The sequence below is a fragment of the Oryx dammah genome, unplaced genomic scaffold (genome assembly GCF_014754425.2).
Source record: "Oryx dammah isolate SB20612 unplaced genomic scaffold, SCBI_Odam_1.1 HiC_scaffold_9, whole genome shotgun sequence".
NCBI classification, from domain to species: domain Eukaryota; kingdom Metazoa; phylum Chordata; class Mammalia; order Artiodactyla; family Bovidae; genus Oryx; species Oryx dammah.
This window is the reverse complement of record NW_024070193.1, coordinates 55,140,406-55,161,745: the sequence shown is the minus strand read 5'-3', so window position 1 is coordinate 55,161,745 and position 21,340 is coordinate 55,140,406. Positions and strand designations below refer to the sequence as shown.

The 21,340-nt window shown below is 44.8% G+C and overlaps 1 protein-coding gene and 1 pseudogene across 2 annotated transcripts in view; one reads left to right on the top strand and one right to left on the bottom strand.

The window, feature by feature from the left end:
- Window positions 1-457: 457 nt before the first annotated feature.
- Window positions 458-20,872, bottom strand: LOC120867655 (annotated as a pseudogene).
- TGFBR2 (transforming growth factor beta receptor 2) overlaps window positions 20,869-21,340 on the top strand; it is an 89,006-nt gene continuing 88,534 nt past the window's right edge. For both annotated transcript variants that reach the window (XM_040246330.1, XM_040246331.1), the window contains exon 1: window positions 20,869-21,064. In XM_040246330.1, the coding sequence (XP_040102264.1) occupies window positions 20,971-21,064 (94 nt within the window). In that variant the 5' untranslated portion in view covers window positions 20,869-20,970. The remainder of the gene's footprint in view (window positions 21,065-21,340) is intronic.

Genomic DNA, 21,340 nt, shown 5'->3' with positions numbered 1-21,340 from the left:
TCAAAAGGGAGGGGATATATGTATACCTATGGCTGATTCATGTTGAGGTTTGACAAAAAACAGCAACATTCTATAAAACAATTATCCTTCAATAAAAAATGATTTTTTTAAAAAAGTATCCATAATTCCATGTTATACCTCTTTTTCACTGTTCTTCCTTGTCTCCCAAAGAGGGAACAGAGTGGGAAAGGCAGCATTTAGTTTTTCACAAAAAAAAAACTATTACTGAAAGAGATTAACCCTGGAAATCATGCTTTTCTACTGTAGTCCTCAATGTTCAAGGATTAGGAAATAAAATAGCATACTATTACACAAACATAACCAATCTATATAAATAATGAAGTAACTCACACTGTCAGGCCTCGAGTATACTCCATACTGTTTTGGATTTCCATAAGCCAAGGTATAAGTTCAGAATGAATGATGAATAAAACTGAACCACCAGAAGGATTTTTCATCATAGCTGAAGCCATTGTATCGTGTGGAATTTTTTTTTTTTTTCCATTTTAAGTAAGGAAAGGCCACTCTCAAGGATACAGGGTCCAACAACCAAAACCAACTCTCAGCATCTGTTACTGTGATATACTCTGACTCCACCTCCTGTGACCATCTCATATCCTCATGAATCATCAGAAATGGCATTTGCTTTGCAGCAAATCTATGACGCTCAGTCCACAATGACGAATTCAGAAAATGAATGTTCTTTCAGAACTCTTTTAACTCTAGGTCAGACATGGTTTCCAGTGCATCTATACTGCTAAATGGCTTGTGTGCACCTTTGAGCAGAGTCCAGAGTCCTTGTCCAAGAACAAGTTTTCTGACTTCTGCAGCAAGTTGTCTCTGAGGATCTTGCTTTTTTGGCCCTTTGACATACAGCTGCATTATGTGGTCAACCTCTGCAAGGGGCAAAAACATGAAGACCTGCTGCTGCTGCTAAGTCACGTCAGTCATGTCCAACTCTGTGCGACCCCATAGACAGCAGCCCACCAGGCTCCCGTCCCTGGGATTCTCCAGCCAAGAATACTGGAGTGGGTTGCCATTTCCTTCTCCAATGCATGAAAGTGAAAGGGAAGTTGCTCAGTCGTGTCTGACTCTTTGTGACCCCATGGACTGCAGCTTACCAGGCTCCTCGGTCCATGGGATTCCCCAGGCAAGAGTACTGGAGTGGGTTACCATTGCTTTCTCCTTCAGGGACCTACTATCCAATTATTCTGCTGCTTGACAAAAAATTAATACCATTTAAATGGAGATGTCTTATCTCTCTGTTCAGCCAAACAGCACTGCCAGCAGACTTTACCAGTTTTGCTTCAGTTGTAATTAGAGGAAAAGAGATTCCAAATACATCTTCGCCACTCAACTTGCAGATGAACTTGACCCAGATATGGTCCTTCCCATCTGATCATATCCACCCAGCTAGACCTGACATCCGTAACGCAGGAACAGGGAGGAGAAATCTGAGGCCTGGAGCACCTGGTTTAAAAACTGCCAAACTCCTACCTTTGGGGCTCTTGAGGCAAGTCAGCACGCTCCACCTGGGGCGGTGCGTGCTCAGGGGGAAGCGGCCGCTCACTGCCACTAGTAAACCCCCAGGCGCGGCTTCTGGTACCAGGCGGAGTCTTCCAGAACAGCTGCTGGCCCCAGCCTGGAGCCGCTCTGCGTCGAGCGTCGCTTCCGTGCTATGTAGCGCTCTGCTCGGGTCTCGCAGGAGCTCTGTGGCTCCTCCCAGCAGTGTGATCACGTAGTGGCCAGTTACTTAGCCAGTTGGCCATGGGGGTCGAAGCCGCAATGGGTGGTACTGGGAGAGCCTCCTGGGTCGAGGTCTAAAAGCTGGGGAGTTCTGACTTCCTGCATGTCTCAGGGGTGAATCCCTTGAACAGACCCAGAGCCTTCAACACCATCAGCACAACCCCTGAGGGCCGGAGTGGGCCTCATGCAGCCTCCGGAGGGGAAGACGCCTAACCCAGCGCGGCTCACAGATTCCCCCTCCAGCGCAGCACGTGTGCGCCGTCTCGGCCTCTTCACCAAAGGAAGGGTGCCTCATGGGAGTTTATTTTTTATTTAATTTTCTGTCTGTTTTAATTTTTATGTTATATTGGAGTATAGTTGATTTACAGTGTTGAATTAGTTTCAGGTGTACAGCAAAGAGAGTCAGCTATACGTATATATATATTCGTATTCTTTTTCCATATCTTTTTTTCCTATTTAGGTTTCAGAATATCGAGTAGAGTTCCCTGCATTATACAGCAGGTGCTTGTTGATTACCTGGATGGTTGTGTGTGTGTTAATTCCAAACTCCTATTGGCAAATGCTACACCAACATTAAGGTCTAACTGAAGAATGTATTGTACACTTCATCCAGAAGTAGAATTTTATGTACAGAGTTGTTACTTTTCTGTTACACGTTTATGTAGAAGACCTGATTTGAAAACTTATAAAAGTTCAGTGGTAAAACCATAATCTTGTCTTTCTCTAGTTAAAGAAAAATGTCATAGGGAACATGGGTGTTCCGCTTTAGAGAAGCAAGTATGCTTTCTTGGAGCAGATGGGTCAGATGAAAGAGTCGAGCATAATAAAAGGTGTCTATAAAATCAGTCAAGCAAAACATTAAGTGCTGCGAAAAGAGCTCAAGGTTTTAATTGTCTTTCAGAAGTTTGTTGTGTGTGTGGAGGGAAAATGATAATGGTAAATTTCAAAGGCAGCCTCTCTAAATGACTTCCTGTGAAATCTGTAGAACTGGTAGCATTCTGATAGCCTCTAGGTGAGGAATGAAGACGTGGAGCAGATGTTTTGATGTTATTATGACTTGGCGATAAGCATTTGCCTTGGCAACTCTAAACAAGGACCAACGAGTGTATGGTCAACTTCAGGAAGGAGGCAGCCCTTTGAAATGCCTGCAGCGCAAGTGACTCATGCTTTCCCAGTGATTCAGCAGGTTAATAATTAATAACATCTGAGTCTTGTGCAACTGATTACACAAGAGCACTGCAGCCCACTGTGAATTCTTCACCCCTGATATGCTCAGGGTAAGTGTTTTGTTACCAAATACTCCCTGCAGTCATTCTTAGCCATTAATCTAAAGTTTCTTTGTTTATAGAATTGCTGTGAACCCACCAATTTATCACTGACAAATATTTGGTTCCTTTGGTTGATGAGACAAGTTGGAGATGGATCAGAACTCCAGGTCTCTCCACCTCCTGGCTACCAGGTAATGCTTCACAATGAAAGTGGATCTCAGACTGAATTCTGCTATGTGTACAAATATTTGTCAGCAAACTAGCATTGGCTTCTTCTGTAGGAAGGGAAAGACTCTGCTCTCAGTCCTTTTGTATATCCTGAAAGTATTTTGCAGGAAATAGCCAGTTCAGGAAAATGTGACTGTTTTGTAGCAGTGGAATTCAGTTAATCTGAGATTACGGGTCAGACTCTCCCAAAAGCGGCAAACACAAGATACTGGGTGAGGCTTAAGGGACCACTCCTTTAAACCAGTCTCCATGTCCCAGCACCAGTTATTTCACCAATGAAAATTCATTTATCACCTCCTTTTGTCAACTGACAAAACTTCTGGTGATAAAGATGGCTTGGGAATTCCCTGGTGGTCTAGAGGTTAGGATTCTGCACTTCTGCTGCTGGAGCTTGGGTTTGATCCCTAGTTGGTGAACAAAGATACCATAAGCTGCGCAGCAAAAAAAAAAAGGCTCAAGTAAAGGAGAAGTGCATGTGTGCTAAGGCACTTACGTCGTATCTCACTCTTTGCAACGCTGTGGACTGTAGCCCTCCAGACTCCTCTGTCCATGAGACTTTCCAGGCAAGAATACTGGCATGGGCTGCCATTTCCTTCTCCAGGGGATGCTCCTGACCCAGGGATCAAATGCACGTCTCATGTCTTCTGCATTGGCAGGCAGGTTCTTTACCAGTAGTGCCACCTGGGAAGCTGCCTATGGGTGCAGTCATTTGATAACGGCGTCCCTTGTGGCTCAGCTGGTAAAGAATCTGCCTGCAGTGTGGGAGACCTCGGTTCGATCCCTGGGTTGGGAAGCTCCCCTGGAGAAGGGAAAGGCTACCCACTCCAGTATTCTGGCCTGGAGAATTCCATGGACTGTATAATCCAGGGGGTCACAAAGAGCTGGACAAGACTGAGCAACTTGCACTTTCTTTTCTAAAAGCTACCATTACCCTCTGAATACTTTACCATACAGAGTTTTTACCAGAAAATCTCAAATATGCATTACATCTAATTAGCATACATGCATATTTTATGTTCTAAGCTGTGAAGTAGCATGCATTTAGAGTACAAATTACATGATGCAGCTCTTAAAATGGTTACGTATTTCTCTGACCCCAACGAAATAAATCCTCCTTAAGATACTTAATTTTTTTTGTCATTCAACATGTACTGTTAAGTGATTTTGTAGTTTTGTGAAATGAACAATTAGAACAGTTGGTTGTAAAGTCATAACTTATGTTTAAGTTTTTAACTTTCAAGTCCTGTAATGTAACTAATCAGTATTCCATTGAATGATTTTCAAGCTTGGAAAATGATGTCAAAATGAGAGGGAAGTTATCTAGCATTTCTTAGAAAGTAAATATAATCAACTCTCTGTATCCACAGGTTCCAAATCTACGCATTTCAACTAAGCACAGATGAAAAAGCCTTGATATACAGAATTCCTGAAAGTTTAAAAAGCGAAACTTGAATTTTCCTAATCTACCAGCAACTATTTACATAGCATTTACACTGTATTTACAACCATTTACATAGTACTTACATTGTATTAGATATTGTAAGTAATTGAAATAAGATTTAAATTATATCTTAAGGGAGGATGTGCATAGGTTATAAGCAAATATTTAGCAGTATTATGTAAGGGTCTTGAGCATCTGAGGATTTTGTATCTGAGAGGCTCTGGGAACCAATTCCCTGTGGATACCAAAGACTGCTGTATTGTTAGACAAAAAGATTGTTAGACAGAATTGGTTAACATAATTGTCAAACACATAAATCTTCTCCCCTGGGTGAAATCTATCCTCTTTTGTACTATGTTCACTTTGGGAAGCATTTCTCACATTTTTTTTTTTATTTTTTTTTTATTTTTTTTTCATTTCTCACATTTTAAAAGGAAGCTTATGCTGGTGTTCAGATCTCTTGACAAGCATTTCTTGTCTCATTTTATCTTCAGGCATCAAGGGCACCATAGGTTCTAGTTCCAAAATGTCACAATGTGTAGAGTCTCCGTTCTCGAGTGTTACATGGTACGGAATTTATCCATTGAATCAGCCTCTCCTTCACAGTATTTATTGAGCAACAAATATGGATCAGGCAAAAGAAGCTAAAGATCTGAAAAAGACAGCCCCTGCCTTAAGAATGTCTCAGTCTGGCGGGGAGCCCAGGAGGGGCTGGTGTGGTGGCAGTAGGTGACAAAGCTGCCGAGAGCCTGGCCTCGGCAGCCCTCTGGCTGGGCTGGAATTCTGGCTGCCATTACTTGGTCTCCCTGTGGTTCAGCATCGCCACCTGTGAAACGAGGACACATCACACAGGGACATGTGCGGACAACATGTGTTGGTTGTAGTTATTATTAAGTGTAGGGTGCTTGGGAGCTGCTTCCACAAGAAATCCCTGTGGTTTATCCAAATCAATTCAGACACCAATTCCCTCCAAACTGAGCTCTTGGTTACGTTTCCTCTCTAGGATTTCCTTCCACTCCTGATCGTGACTCTAGTAAGAGTTGTTATTTCACACTGCTTTCCCTGACAAGAGTCTTAGGCCCTCAGCAGGGGCATCTTTCTGTCGTCCCAGTCACTAGTTTGAAAATCTGATATAATTGTCTTTGATCATCTCCCTCCCCTGTTCAAAATCTCCTTCAGTGTCTATCATCGTCTTGAGTATAAAATACACTCTTAGTCTGACATGGAAAACGGGGTCTCCTGGAGATCAAGTAGTCCTGGGTCCCTCTTGGGGGACCCCTTTTTTCCCTTAATGTGGTGACCCAAGGATGAAAGAGCAGACTGAACCAAGGAGGGTCTTGGAATGCAGGAATGGAAAACCCAGATCCTTATCATCCTTCTTCCCCCATATTGTAACTACTGATGAAACAGTGTAACCCGTCTCCCCTTCTACCACATAGGGAAAAGGTATTTGCCCTACTCTTCCCCTACCCAGTATATGTGCCTCATCCAATCAGCAAGACCCCCATCCCACTCTTTATACCCTGGGTATAAAAGTGGACTAAGGACCCCCATTCAACATTGGTTCTCCCTTGAGCTGGCCCACTGTTTAACAGCATCTCCTACTCTAATAAACTTGATTTCCCTCTCATTCTGTCTCATGTCTAGAAATTCTTTTCCAAGCCATGCCCAGACATTTTTGGTGGCCCGGAGTGGAACCTTGGAGTCTCTTCCCCATCTCCTCACTTCTTCCTCTTGGGGGGGATCCTTGGGGTCTCTTCTCCACCTCCCCACTTCTCCTTCCTCATAGGGACCCTCTGTGAACAGGCAAGTGCTGTGGAAGCAATTGAGGAACTCTGGCCAGGGTCATCCTCTGGCATGCTCCAAAGGCCCACTGCTCACTGCACCCAGTACTGCCAGTGAGGGTGCCGGAACGAGGGTCTCTCTTTCGTCTTCTTTTCAACTGAGGACTAGGCTAAGCAAGTCCTCATTGTGTGGGCATGGGTCAGGCACTTAAAAGCCATTAGGGCACCTGCCACATGAAGGGAGAAGGCAATGGCAACCCATTCCAGTACTCTTGCCTGGAAAATCCCATGGAAGGGGGAGCCTGCTAGGCTGCAGTCCATGGGGTCGATAAGAGTCAGACATGACTGAGCGACCTCACTTCCACTTTTCACTTTCATGCATTGGAGAAGGCAATGGCAACCCCTTCCAGTACTCTTGCCTGGAGAATCCCAGGGACAGAGGAGCCTAGTGGGCTGCCGTCTATGGGGTTGCACAGAGTTGGACACGACTGAAGTGACTTAGCAGCAGCAGCAGCAACAGCCACATGAAGACTCACCTGTGAGGATAAAGGGGACACGGAAAGGATCAGGCCCCAAGGGCATCCGCCCCCAGCAAGACAACTCCCATGCACCGTGTCAGGCACATAGTGGTTGAAGCAAAACAGAGACCTTCACCCCCCGGCCACTGCCTCCCTATAGGATTGCAAGGCGGATTCCTCAGCCTTCTTCCCTGTCACTTTCACTTCTTTCCCTTTTTAGTCTGGATTGATTTACAGGAGCCTAAGTGTTGCCTCTGAGCCATCCCAAGAGTGCCCTCCACATTTCAGGGAAATCTCCAAATGCTGAGTCACCCCGTTGCTCCCAGGGTGACTCACATGGTGCCCTAGCCACACGGTTCTCAGGGGTCACCTCTCGCTGTCGGATGCAACTGTTGGGAGGGCCGGCCATTTTTGTGCCATTAGTCGCATGGAGAGATGACTGGGACGAAAGGGACGCCTTTCTGTCAGCCGATGACTCTCGGTGCCCCCATTCTATGGCGGTAGGCTAAGACTGGGTTCTGGTACGTCCTGAGAGCCTCTCTCAGACTCACCCTTTGGCTACATTCTCAGAAACTGGAAAATCTTGACCCTGCAAAAGGCCTGGCCCCAGTACAAACTGGGGACCCCCAAAAATGGTCTCTGAATGGCATGCTAGCTTTTGCCAAAAGCAGGGAAAGGACTCAGAATTTCCTTACATTCAGTCCTTCATGGCCCTCAGTCAGAATCCGGATTGGAGGGACTCATGCCTCATGTCTTTCAGTTGCCTCCCTATCTCCTGCCCCCTCTGTCTCTCTCCATCAGATTTCCTAGACCAGTCCTTCTGGACTTTTCATATCCACATGCTCTCTAGGAAAGGATTTGGAGGTTCCCTTTGGTCCAGGTCTTTGTCCTATATTCAAAAGCCTGAAGGATCAAAAACTCTCCTAACATCCTAAAGAATCCCCTTCTAACTACACTTATCTTTCAGGTGGGGAGGGAACCAAGCTTTTCCCACTCCTGAACATCCTAAAGAATTCCCTTCTAACTACTCCTGTTTCTCAGGGCGGGGAAGGACCCAGCTTCCCTCCCTCACTCCTGCAAATCCCCTTAACCCTTCAGATTTTTCTGATGGGACAAAGACCTCACTTCTCACCAAAGGGACAATCCAAGATTTTTATCAGCTGATCTGCCCCTGATATCAGAGCTAATTTGAGCACTATTTGGTCTATAATTTAGGTGACTACAGAAAGGAAAGATGACTTTTTGACACAGGATGGCCATTATATTCTTTAGACTCTGGAGAAAACTGGTTAAAATGAAAATTCTTTTCTTGGAAACTGCAAAACCTGTTCTTTTTGCATATGCAATTAAAAACAGCTAGCTTGTTAAAAAGCCTGCCTAGGGAAAGCTTGAAGTTAACCCTTTCAGCATCCCTGAAATGCACAGCTCACTTTGCCTGAGACCTCAGCCTTGGGGAAATTAGAACTTAAAAAAAAAAAAAAAAGGTGGAGGGGAGGCGGGGGCAGTATCAAAGAGATAGTTTAAATATCAAGTGGAAAACTGTGAGATCTCCGTCTGTCTGTCTGGATTTATGTATGTCTTAATGTGTGTCTTTTTTTTTTTTTTAATAATATTGCTGAAGTTGTAAATGAGTTCTAATTTAATTGGCCTAAAGAAAAATAAATGCTTACAAATCAGACAATTCTAAATACAAGAGAAATTAACCTAGAGAATGTCAGATTCATGTGAACTGGAAAATATTCAATATTAAATATCTAGTATTAATGTTTGTTTTGCTAATCTAATATAGCTATGTCTAAGAGTTATTAACATTAAGCATAATATTTTCATTGTGCCTGGGTTTATTATAAGTTAAATATTATTTCCTTCCACTCCTGATCGTGACTCTAGTAAGAGTTGTTATTTCACACTGCTTTCCTTGACAAGAGTCTTAAACCCTCAGATGCATCTTTCAGTTGTCCCAGTCACTAATTTGAAAATCTTATAAAATTGTCTTTGATCATCCCCTCCCCTGTTCAAAATCTTCACTTGGCGGTAGCACTAACTTCCTCTTACAGAGAAACTAGAGATTTTGGACTATTAATGAATAATGTTTGATGACATCCTGAGATGTTCTCTAGAATTTTTTTAAAGAAATTATCACTGGTATTTATGTTCACCAATCTATAGAATGCTAGTATAAAGGTCAGTTCTTGGTTGCTTAAGGAAAGTAGGATGTGTGTTTTCAGTAAAGAAGGTATGAGGAATGGAATTACATTTTATGAAGGGAAAAGGAAGTAGGTCTGACTTACAGGTGGCTGTTTCAGGATGGGAGAACAAAGTAATGGGTCCAGAAAGTGGTAAGATTGTATGGAAAGTGGACCCCAAGGCAAGAGTTTTGCACATAAATACAAGTTTTCTTGAGATGTTGAACTGCCTTTGATAATGGATTTTAAGTTTCTTTACCTCTGAAGTGATCTGTTCTACGTTTACCTTTGAAATCTTTGTTACTTTGGCTAAGTGGATATATAGTTTCACAGTGATCTATATGATTCTATCTGACTGAGTGTTATAAACCCTTTTGCTATTTATTGACAAAACTTCCTAGATAACTTGATTTCTGGCTGACTTTGGGATGCTTCAGAGGGCCCCTGAGACATCCCAAAGAGCTATTAACCTACCTGGGTTCATTGGACATGTTAAATTAAATGGGAAGTACTGTTGAAGGGGTGATAAATCTTCTCAGGTTAGACTGTATGGTTGATGTTACTAAATACAGATATTCTGAAATTATGTGGAATTCATATAGATCTTATATGCCCTGATAAAATGTGGTCATTATAATTCTAGTTATCATAATAAAGTATTACATATCACAGCAATGACCAGGCTACTTGGGCAATTGCAATTTAATCAGATTTTAAACTTGTCTTATATGGTTTCACTCTGATGCTTTTGCAAGAATACTGCTACTTCAAGATTTATGGAAAAGACTTTTCTGAGAATAACAGATAAACAAATTTTGCTTGTTTGTTATCTGATAAACTGGTAACAGACTGTAATTTAGTCTACTCTCTCTGGCGACCCCATGGACCATATAGTCCATGGAATTCTCCAGGCCAGAATACTGGAGTGGGTAGCTTTTCCCTTCTCCAGAGGATCTTCCCAACCCAGGGACTGAACCCAGGTCTCCCGCATTGCAGGCAGATTCTTTACCAGCTGAGCCACAAGGGAAGCCCAGGAATATTGGAGTGGGTAGTTTATCCCTTCTCCAGGGGATCTTCCTGACACAGCTGAGGAAGATTTTCCTTCCTACCAGCTGAGCTATGAGGGAAGCCCTATATGGTTTCACTCTGATGCCTTTGCAAGAATACTGATACTTCAAGATTTATGGAAAAGACTTTTCTGAGATTAATCAATAAACAAATTTTGCTTGTTTGTTATCTGACAAACTGGTAACAGACTGTAATTTAGTCTACTCTCTATGTTAAGAGAACAAAGTTTTCTTAGAATGCAGCTTTCAATAACAGATTATGAATTTCTTTGCCTTTAAGTGATTTATATTTGTTTTTTAAATCTTTTGTTACTTTGGTAAAGTAAAGAAGCATTATTTAAGATTACGGTACATGTAGACAAAGCTCATTCTGCTTCTACAAAAAAATAAGCCCTCTTGGTTAAACTTTTGCTATCCTGATGTCCTTAAAACATGGCAACAGTCTACTCCTAAATGGAGGAATTAAAAATGGGTGAACAATAGCTGTAAAGAAAAGCGTCAGGGCTATGGGAAATCCAAGACAGCCGCTTGGCTTTTCCCTGCTCCCTGACAAACCTCATTTTCATTTGATGGGTTAAAGCCTTCCCTGGCTACAGGGTTAATGCCCTCATAATGAAAAAAATCATGTTTCACTGTATTAAGTTTTGTTCATTGTTAAACTAAGTTTCTAGTTTTGTTAATTAAGGTCTAGTGTTTACTAAGATTCATTTCTGAGATAGTTACCAATCTTCAGATAAAGATCAGATGCTCCATGATGTACACCCAGGAGATTAACACCAGGCTATAGGCATTTAACAAGTGAAGTCCGATGACCTGGGGTATACTGGGCTCTACCTAATGAAGGTTCTTGACTTAAAATCTTGCTTGTGACCTTTCTAATAACTGCTCACTATACTCTTTTCTAAGTCACTTGTTTCAGAAGATTGTTTCTTACGTTACCAAATGTGTGCCTGAGCCTGTGATAAAATGCTGATATGCAGTTCCACATGAGATCAATGATTGTAATAATATAACTCTAGATATGAGAAGAAGCAACAAGAGGGAATATTTTCCTGGACCAAGAGGCTAGTAAAACAGGTATGGCCCAGAGACTTTTGCTACTCGCAATGCCTGGTCCAGTAACAGCACACGGAGTGGCTTGTCAACGGAATCTCCGTTAAACCTGGGAATGAGCCTTACCAGCCCCGCAGGACACAGTGGCCAGGAAATACCCCCAAAGCATGGTCAAATATGGGGCTAGGAAGGGACTGGAAGTGGGCACTCACCAGCTGCCTCTGCAAAGATTACATCATGACCACTGCAAGCTGCTGACCTTCAACACCCCCTGAAAGGAGCTCAGGGTGGAGATAAGAGATAAGGCACCCTGTGCTCTGGGAATGGAGAAGGAAATGGCAACCCACTTCAGTGTTCTTGTCTGGAGAATCCCAGAGACGGGGGAGCCTGGTCGGCTGCCGTCTCTGGGGTCACAGAGAGTCGGACACAACTGAAGCGACCTAGCAGCAGCAGCAGCAGCAGCTCTGGGGAAAACCCAGAAGAACCAGCCTTCACATAGTCAGATGTTTTCAGGTAAAGATTTTATGAGCCCAGATCCTTGCGTCTTCTCGTACCTAGAGAAACACTAATGTCACAAACCAAGGTCTGGCCCTGGTTCTCCTGGCTAGCCCCTGAGCAGCTTTTCTGTTTCTATTACTCTTTGGGACAAATATCTTTAACTTTCTTGTTAAGTTTGTTTCTTCTAGAATACAACAAATCTCCGAGTGATAGTTTGACAATATTCCCTGGCCAAGACCCAGACAATGCTGAAACAAGCCACTTTATCATTCCATGGACTCTCATCTGCCTCCGTAAATGCATCCTGACAGAGAACAGGCAAAGGGAACCCAGAGCCCCACGATGCCCCAGTACAGCCTAAAGAAGCCAGAGTGGTCATCGCCCCTTTTCCTTTGAGACTGGGTTCCCAAATGCCTGAGAAGGGAAATAAGTAGATAGTTAGAGATGAGCAGGGTATCAAAAGGGGCCAAAGAATTGGTCCTAAAAATAAAGAGAGAGAGGAATGTGGTGACCCAAGGACGAAAAAGCAGATTAAACCAGGGAGGTTTTCGGAACAAGAGGAACACCTCTTGTTCCTGCATCTTGGAATGTAGGAATGGAAAAACCAGACCCTTCTCGTCCTTCCCTCCCCTGTGTTGTAACTGTTAATGGAACCATGTAACCTGTCTCCCCTCCTCGAGGAGATATTTGCCTTACTCTTCTGCCCACTCAGTATACCTGCCTCATCCAATAAGCAAATGACCTGCAAGAACTCTATCCCACTCCTTGTACCCTGGGTATAAAAGTGGATGAAGAACCCCCATTCAATGTCAGTTCTCCCTTGAGCTGGCCCGCTGTTCTAACAGCGTCTCCCACTCTAATAAAGTTTATTTCCCTCTCATTCAGTCTCATGTCTGGAAATTCTTTTACCAACCTGCGCCTGGACCACGACACCTAATACTTATTTTTATTGTCTGCTCCGGGTCTCAGTTGTGGCATGTGAAATCTTTTATTTGGGGCATGTGGGATCCAGCTCTCCAACCAGAGATAATACCTGGGTCCCCTGCATTGGGAGCACGGAGTCCTAGCCACTGGACCGTCAGGGAAGTCCTCCCTTTGGGGTTGTGAAATGCCTTATTAATGTGTGAAAATGCAGAACTGCTAAAATAAAACTCTCAAAATTTTGTACATTTCCATGTCTGCAATGTATAATAAACATACAAATACATGTTCATATGTATTTATGAGAACAAATACATAAATATAATTGTGTAATTCGCAAGATAATTGGAGAAATCCTACAGTTCTTAATTCATAGTTGATACGATTCATATTTGGTACACAGATTAATAGCCATATGGTGACTAGAGCATCTTCCTCTTTCCTTATGATCAGTGAACTTCTCTGGTATTAGTTAGGAATGGTTTTGTCTGGAACTAATGACTTACACAATATCAGTTTATTATGTCTCATGGTTCTGCCATCTGGATTGAACTCACTGAGCCGATTCCCTCTGCATTTTCTGGGGCTGGAACGTTCAAGATAGCTTCATTACTCACATGTCTGGTGCTTCAGCCGGGCTGCTGGGATAGCTGGTGCCTGGCTCAGGGCCTCTTTCTCCATGTGGTCTCACGTGGCTAGCGTGGGCTTCCTCGGAGCACGACAGTCTCTGGGTATGTAGACTGCTTAACCTGGTAACTCATTTCTGAGAGAGGAAGTCCCTCTTTGAGACTAGTCCTTGGACTGGTGGTGTGTCGTTTCCATCATATTCTGTTGGGGAAAGTAAGATACAAAGCCAGCCCTTCAAAGGAGAGGGAAAATAGAACATAGACCCCATCTTACCTCTGGATGCAGGAAGGAACGTGTGAGTCCAGTGAGGGGAGGGAGGGATCACAGCCAATTCTGAGGGCTTGGCTACCTGTCAGGTAACATCCATATGGAGGTAGCTGCCGTATTGACTCACTGGTTCTACTGTGATACCTTTGGCATCCCTCTCATTGTTGAAAGGTCATGGCATCACCTCTGTGTCAGTCCCTCCTCATCAGGTCCAGAGGTGGGAAACGGAAGTGCTGAGAGGCATGTGGCTTTCCTTGGGCGCTTCTTCGTAGTCACATAAAGAAAAAATCTTTCTCGCAAGCTCCGATCAGATTTCTTGTTACATGTCTTTGTGTGAAATTGGATCATATCTATCGTTAAAAAGGATGAGTCTGTTCCCTAAGTTGTAGTTAAAGTCACACCCTAATCAAAATTGGATTTCTGAGAACAGTATGGAAAAGGGAGAATAGATTTTATACAAGCAACAGTGTTGGCCACGTTCTGTAACTGCTTATATACAGCTTATATACTATAACCAACATTGTAGAACAGTTACATAATTGTATATAACTTCAGATAACACTGTAATAGTCACATTAGATATTTACCATCTACCATCCACATAACAAGCCTCAGACCAGTGTTTGACTTTAAGAACTCTTTGCCTCTAGTGAGAAGAGCCATACAGATCCAAGGCAAAGAGCATAAATTGCGGGAGGTGTGCAGAATTGGGGCCAAAACATTCCATCTAAAATCCCCTCATATTTATAATCTAGGCATTCTGAAATCTTTGCCTGTCCTTATGCACTCCAAGGTCACACATCTTGTCTTCATGCTGTCATTCCATATACCCGTAACATCTTTCCTTATGCCTTCACTTGACCATCCTTCAAGATTCAGCTCAAAAGGCATTTCTTCCCCCGGGCCTTCTCTTACTCTTAAGCTAGATTAAAGGCCTCTGTTGCCTGTCTGCTCCCATGGTGCTTGGAGCTCATCACCACTGTGCTAATCATATTATCAGATTTATTAATATTGTGTGTTTACTTATATATGTTTCACATTAGATCATAAAGACAGCCTAATGCCCTTCAACTAAAGCTAGGATTACATTTTCTGAGTCCTCATATCTTCAGTGCTTAAAGAGTATTTGGGTCCCAGTAGAGAATCAAATGCTGGTCAAGTAAATGGATGGACAGTAGGCTGAAATTCTATCCTGAAGGCAAGAGGAAGCCACTGGATAATTTTAAATGTGGTTGTTATTGTTGTAATTTCGGTGGGGGAACAGTTTTGTAGCAGTGAAGAATGTAGTAGAACAGGTGAGGTTGAAGAGGTGAAAAGATCAGGAAACAGACGTAAGACTCTATGAAGTAATGAGAGAGAGAACTAAAGTAATACCAGTGTTAATATGAGGGTGAGAGCAGAACAAACCCAATATTTATAAAATAAAAATATCCTAATTCCCTGTCGGTTTTGGAGGGTAAAATAGAGGCAAACTCTTGGCTGATTTTTATGTTTCCGGCTTGGGTTACCCATGAAAGATAGAGCCTTTTCTTCATATTGGAAATGTACCACAGGGAAGATATTCTGGAGTCCAATTTTAGAATAATGAGCATGTGGTACCAGTGGAACACCCATGAAAAGAGTCGAGTAGGCAGTGGGAATGATTGTAGGTTACGTGAGAAACCAGAGCCTGATAATTAGATTTGGAAATCATAGATTAGTAGTCATAGAATTAGCTGTGTTCCACAGAAGGAACGAGAGAAGGAGCAGAGAACAAACAGTAAGAACCAGCACTGACCAGTGATGACTGGATGGAAACAAACCTGTGAAGATACTGAGAAGGAGCAGCTGGAGAAGCAGGCAGAAAGTGGGGTGGACTAGTTTGTTAGGGCTGCCATAGCAAAATACCGCAGACTCCATGGCTTACCCAACAGAAATCTATTTCTCACAGTTCGGGAGGCCGGAAGTCCAAAGTCAGGGTGTTGGCAGGTTTGGTTTCTGCTGAGGCCTGTCGTCTTGGCTCCCAGGCAGCCTCCTTCTCGCTGTAAGTGCACATGGCTTTTTGTCTGTGTATTCACAGCAACATCCTCTCCTTCTGAGGCCATCAGTCACAGTGGGTCGGGATCCTGCCCTCAAAGACAGTCATGTTGTAGGGTAGGGCTTCGACCTGTGAATGCTGGGGATACAATTCAGTCGGTACCAAGGAGATACAGAAGCAACATGGCAGTCAAAGGAAGGAGGTGATGTGCAAGTATCTACAGCGTCAGACAAGATTCCGACTGAATTGTGCCTACTGGGTGTATTGGTTGCAACCAACGTATTTGGTTGCGACCAAGGTGTGAGCCAATCGGAGTTTCCACTGGATAGGGGGTGGGGGCTGCAGTGGCTGAATAATGAGTAAGAGACAAGGAAGCAACAGCAAAGGGTGGCGCTGATCATTCTAAAGTCTTCTCAGAATACAGGGTGCAGGTAGATCAACTGTCTGATCAGCTTGTCCTAGAGTGGAGACTCCAGAGCTGGACAGGCCTCTTTCGCAGCCGGGCTCTGGTCCTTACTACTCTGCTGCTGCTGCTGCTAAGTCGCTTCAGTCGTGTCCAACTCTGTGCGACCCCATAGACGGCAGCCCACCAGGCTCTGCCATCCCTGGGATTCTCCAGGCAAGAACACTGGAGTGGGTTGCCATTTCCTTCTCCAATGCATGAAAGTGAAAAGTGAAAGGGAAGTCGCTCAGTCATGTCTGACTCTTTGTGACCCCATGGACTGCAGCCTACCAGGCTCCTCCGTCCATGGGAGTTTCCAAGCAAGAGTACTGGAGTGGGGTGCCATCTCCTTCTCCATACTACTCTGCAACCTTGGCCAAATACAGTCTTTCTCACCTCAGTTGCTCATGTGTGCTTACCTGCAAGTTGAAAAGTAGAGTAATACTGTGAGGATGTGCTCCAGAAGTTAAGGGATTATCTTTGGGTGACAGGGTTAAGGATCCTTTTCATTTTCTGCCTTTGACTTATCTGTATTTCAGAATTTTTCTACCTAAAGTTAACATATATTACTTTTGTGATTTTAAAAGGTTTTGTTGTCTCCAAAAGAAGCTGTTCATGCTTTCTGTAAACATGTGGCAGAATTGCAGTTTCTGTGACTATCTGGAGAACTGCAAACAAGGAAATGAAAATGGAGTTGAGAAAGAGGCTCATTTTTCTCTTTAGTGAGGACAGACGTGCACGGAATACTGTAGGGCACAGAGGGGTTCACAGCTGAGAAAAATCTGTGTTTGCAGAGATTTTGTAATTGGTGGGTTAAAATTCCTCTAAATAAACAAATATGCTCCTTGTCAAAATGGGACAAACATTTTAAAAATAGGTGGTTGTTGTTTAGTCGCTCAGTTGTGTCCGACTCTTTTGAGACCCCATGGACTGTAGCCTGCCAGGCTCCTCTGTCCATGGGATTTCCCAGGGTAGAATACTGGAGTGGTTTGCCATTTCCTCCTCCAGGGGATCTTCCCAACCCAGGGATCGAACCAAGTCTTCTGCACTGGGAGACAGACAAATTTTTTACCACTGAGCCACCAGGAAAGCCTGATAGGTTAAATAAACTAAATGTTCCTAGAGTTCTCCCTGGGGGAGGAGGGAAGACATTAGGCTGGAGGAATCACAGTGTTTCCTGGAGGAGGTAGCATCCTGGATGAATGAACTGAGAGGCTGAGTGTCCTTCATGCATTCACTGCCATCTCAGTGCTATGGGTCAGCTTCACAGTGGAAGGAAAATTGGTCCAGAGGTAAGAGCCGAGGATGCAGAATGGCCAAGGTACATGGAGAGGAATTTCCCTGACCACTGCTTTAGTTCCAGTAACCTCAACAGCTGCATGTCAGAAAATTCAGGGGAGTGGAAAGTTCTTGCCTCATCACAGCTGGGAGATGCAAGACTTGCAGTAACCACATTTTCATCCAGCCCAGTTGTTTTCTGTGTGTATGTTCAGAGTTTGTAAAGCTGAAAAAATGAAGATACGCAAGCTGTGTAACTTTTGTTCAAGTGGGTTTTTACTGTTTTTCAATTTGATCAGAACATAAAAATTTCCCCCTTGTTTTCCTTTTTTTTTTAACACAGTTACTCCAGTTTTCTATTTCTTTGTCTGTTTACTTGGCTGTGCTGGTCTTAGTTGCTGCATGTGCGATCTAGCTTCCTGGCCAGGGGTTGAACCTGGGCCCCCGGTATTGAGAGCTCGGAGTCTTAGCCACTAGACAACCAGAGAAAACTCCCCCTCCTTGTTTTTCAAGCCAGGAGTCATACTTTAGTTTTTGTTTCCATCTGTAAAAGGCCTAGTTTTTGCAACTGGATCTTAATTGCTTGTGTGAATGCAGAGTAGATGACATTAAGTTAAATATGCAACTCTGTGTGAGGACCGTGGCTTAAGGGTATCAGACTGCTCTTACAGTGAGAATCCCCAAAGGAAGGTCATATGGACAGATTTGTAAGACTGTCAAATTACAGTGTACGTGAGTTTACATGACTCTGATTTCACCTCAGTGGTTTCTGAAAGATGAGTCTGCACTTGGCTATGCTGAATTCAGACTCTCAATTTCCCAGGGGATTGAGGATGATATCAGAAATGTTAAAGGCAAACAAAATTAAAATCAGTATTAAGCATATACAGTGACAGAGATCACCAGTTAAATATTCCATCCTGGATTCAAATACCTTCAACTTGGCCTCTAAGAATGTAGAATATCTGTTCATTGCATGCAATAAATATAGAAAAGAAGACCTTTGGAATTGATTGGGCATTTATTTGCCTCACTATGTTTCTGGGAGTAAGGAAGTGAGTGTATGTATACTGGCCAGAGGAACTTGGGTAGGTTTAGAAAAAAAGAAAAAAACAAAACCACATACTTCTCCATTTGTAAGAAAAGGAAATAGTATGACATCATCCTAAGCTAAAATCTAGCTTGTTTATATCTCAGTTTGTTAGGTAATAGAATGCCTTGTCCCAAGTGATTAAATAGGATGATTAAGTACACTTTTCTTCTGATTCTTGATTACATCATTCATTTATTCACATAACAAATATCTCTTAAACACCTATTCTGTGCTAGGTCCTGAGTATACAATAGTGAGTGGAGGAAAAGATATATAATTCCTGTCCTCGAGAAATTTGGACGTGAATTGGGAGAATGGAAAGGAAAAAAAGGACACAAATTATTATAAAACTGCAGGTGTAGTAAGTGCTAAAAAGGAAAGGCCTATGATACCAAGTGAATCTATAATAAAAGGGAGGGTGGGGAAAGCTTGCCGATCAAGGAAGTCAGGATTCACCCAGGAAGACCAGGAGCAGGCTGGGTGGAAGGGAGGTCAGAGGAAGCGGAAGAAGGGGGGTGCACATCCCTCTGGTGGAGTGGGGAGGAACACACCCTGGGCAAGTTCTAGGAATTTAGAGATGCTCTCAGTGGAAGAGGAGAAACCCGGGAAGGTCACAAGAAGGGAAGCGGCTCCAGGATACCTTAAAGGAGCTTGTTCCTATTCTCTAGCTCAAGAGCTTCGGGAGGTCTTCAAATGACTTTAATAGAAGGGTTGGTACAATAAGGTTTGCGTTTTGGAAAATTTGACTTCCACTCTAATTTGAGAAATGGAGTGAAAAGGCCCAGAATGGCCCTGACGGGGGATGCATGGATGGGAAACTCCTACTCAAGGGATGCTGGTGGCCTGGGTGGCGACTGTGGAGGAAATAGGAGAAATGGATTGTGAACTCAACTTTCCTCCATCACTCAAGTGGCTTTGGCAAGGCCGTTGGTGGGAAGGAAGATGCCCACCCCTGCTGATTTCATCCCACTTCCTACATCCTAAATTCTAGAGCTAGGAAGTAGTCTTTTCCTAAAAGATGCATGCAGAGGCAGCTTCCATGCTGGGTGGAGCAGTGGTGACAAGACTTAAGTTTATTCCAGGATCACGCAAAAGAACTCTTGAGATTGACAGGGAAGATGGCAGGGTTGGGTTTCCAGGGAGAGCTATTTGCCTTTATTCCCAGTAAGGCTGGCCACCTGCCTCTGCAAACAAGCTTTCTCTCAGATAAAAGAGTTTTATTGTGCAAACTGCTGGAAGATCTCCTGACCAGAGGGCTGTACTGAATCTAAATCTTTCAGGGCTAGAAGTAGGGTGAGCATATCTAACCAGGACACATGGGAAAGAGAAGGGGGCCTGCTAATAATTCAACTGTGAAGCAAATATACACCAGGATTGTTTGGGGGCAAACCTGGCCACCTTACCAAGATGGGGAAGTTGGAAGTTCAGCCTGTTCTGCTCTCACCCATGTCCCCTTTGGCAGGGAGGGGCTCAGGGTCCTGTCCTATCACAGGCAGTGCTGGAAGGCAAACCCTGGCACTTAGCTGACCCCAGGCCACTTTTACTCTCACACTTTCTGCCCTACCCGATACATTCTGAAGATAACATTTCCCGTTACAGTTATCACTCTGTGATGGGTTGTATTAGTAATTGCTCACTGAGTCACTCCCAGAAAGAGAGTCGATTCCAACTGGGAGGCATCACCCAAGAGCTCATCAGAAATGCTGCCTCTTAAGACATGCTGAAGCAGAAGCCGCCTTTTAACACGATTTTCAGGGGGTCCGTGGGTACACTGAAGTTTTCCACCTGCAGTAAGATAAACATTTTACAATGTGACGATGTAGGCAAACACAATTAATTGAAACAAGTCTAATGAGGAAATACTACTTTATTGGGGGAAAAAAACAACTTGTGCTAACAACTCGGATTTCAGCATCTACTCTTGGGTAGCCACTTGAAGTTTGAAAACCCCGCTCTGAGGCACTTAGGAGCAGCCCGAAGAGGGTTGTAGGGAAGTGGGAGGATGCTTGTTGGGGGTGCTCTGGAGAGTGCGCATACACCCTGCGTTCAGTGACTTTCTGGAACTTGTGCACTTTATTGCTCAGCAGTCCTCGGAGCGGGGAACGTGGAGGGCAGCGAGGGGCCGCTGAAAGTTTGCCAAAGCCCCGGAGGGGCCGGTCCCGGGGCCGTGATTGGCAGCTGCGAGAGAGGGCGAGGGCCGGGAGCCGAGCCGGGGAGCAGGCTCCGGGCGGCGAGAGGTCCTGCCCAGCTGTTGGCGAGGAGTTTCCTGTTTCCCCCGCGGCGCCCGGGCGAAGTCGTGAGTCACTCGCACGCCGGGCCCGACGACACTCCGCGCGCGCACCCGCCGGCCGGGCCGGCCTCCACCTCCGCTCCCCTCGGCCGCCGGGTCCCCCCGCGCCTCGCCCGCCGCCACCTCCCCGCGGCCCGCGGCGCCACATCTGGCCGCACCGCTGCTGGGCGCCCGGCGCGGGTCCGGAGGGCGCGGAGGCGCGGCGTGCGCGCTCGGGCCGGTCTATGAGGAGCGGCGGGGGCTGCCATGGGCCGGGGGCTGCTCGGGGGCCTGTGGCCGCTGCACGTCGTCCTGTGGACGCGCATCGCCAGCACGATCCCGCCGCACGTTCCCAAGTCGGGTGAGTGGCTCCCCGCCTGGACTTGGCGCCGGGGTCCCCGGGTCCCCGCCGGGCTGCGCTTGACAGGCGGCCTGGGAGGCGGGCCGAAGCCGGGACGTGGCCTGGGTCCCCGTGCCCCGGTGTCTTGTGCTGGGACGGGTGGGCTTTTCTTTCCAAAGGCCAGGAAAGTGGCTTCGGCGGGGGGCGCGCAGGGCGCCCGGTCCCCTTTGTGCGGGCAGGAAGGGCGCTGCGTCCCGGGCCGCCCCCACCCCCGGAAAGGGAAGTTTGAGAAGTTGG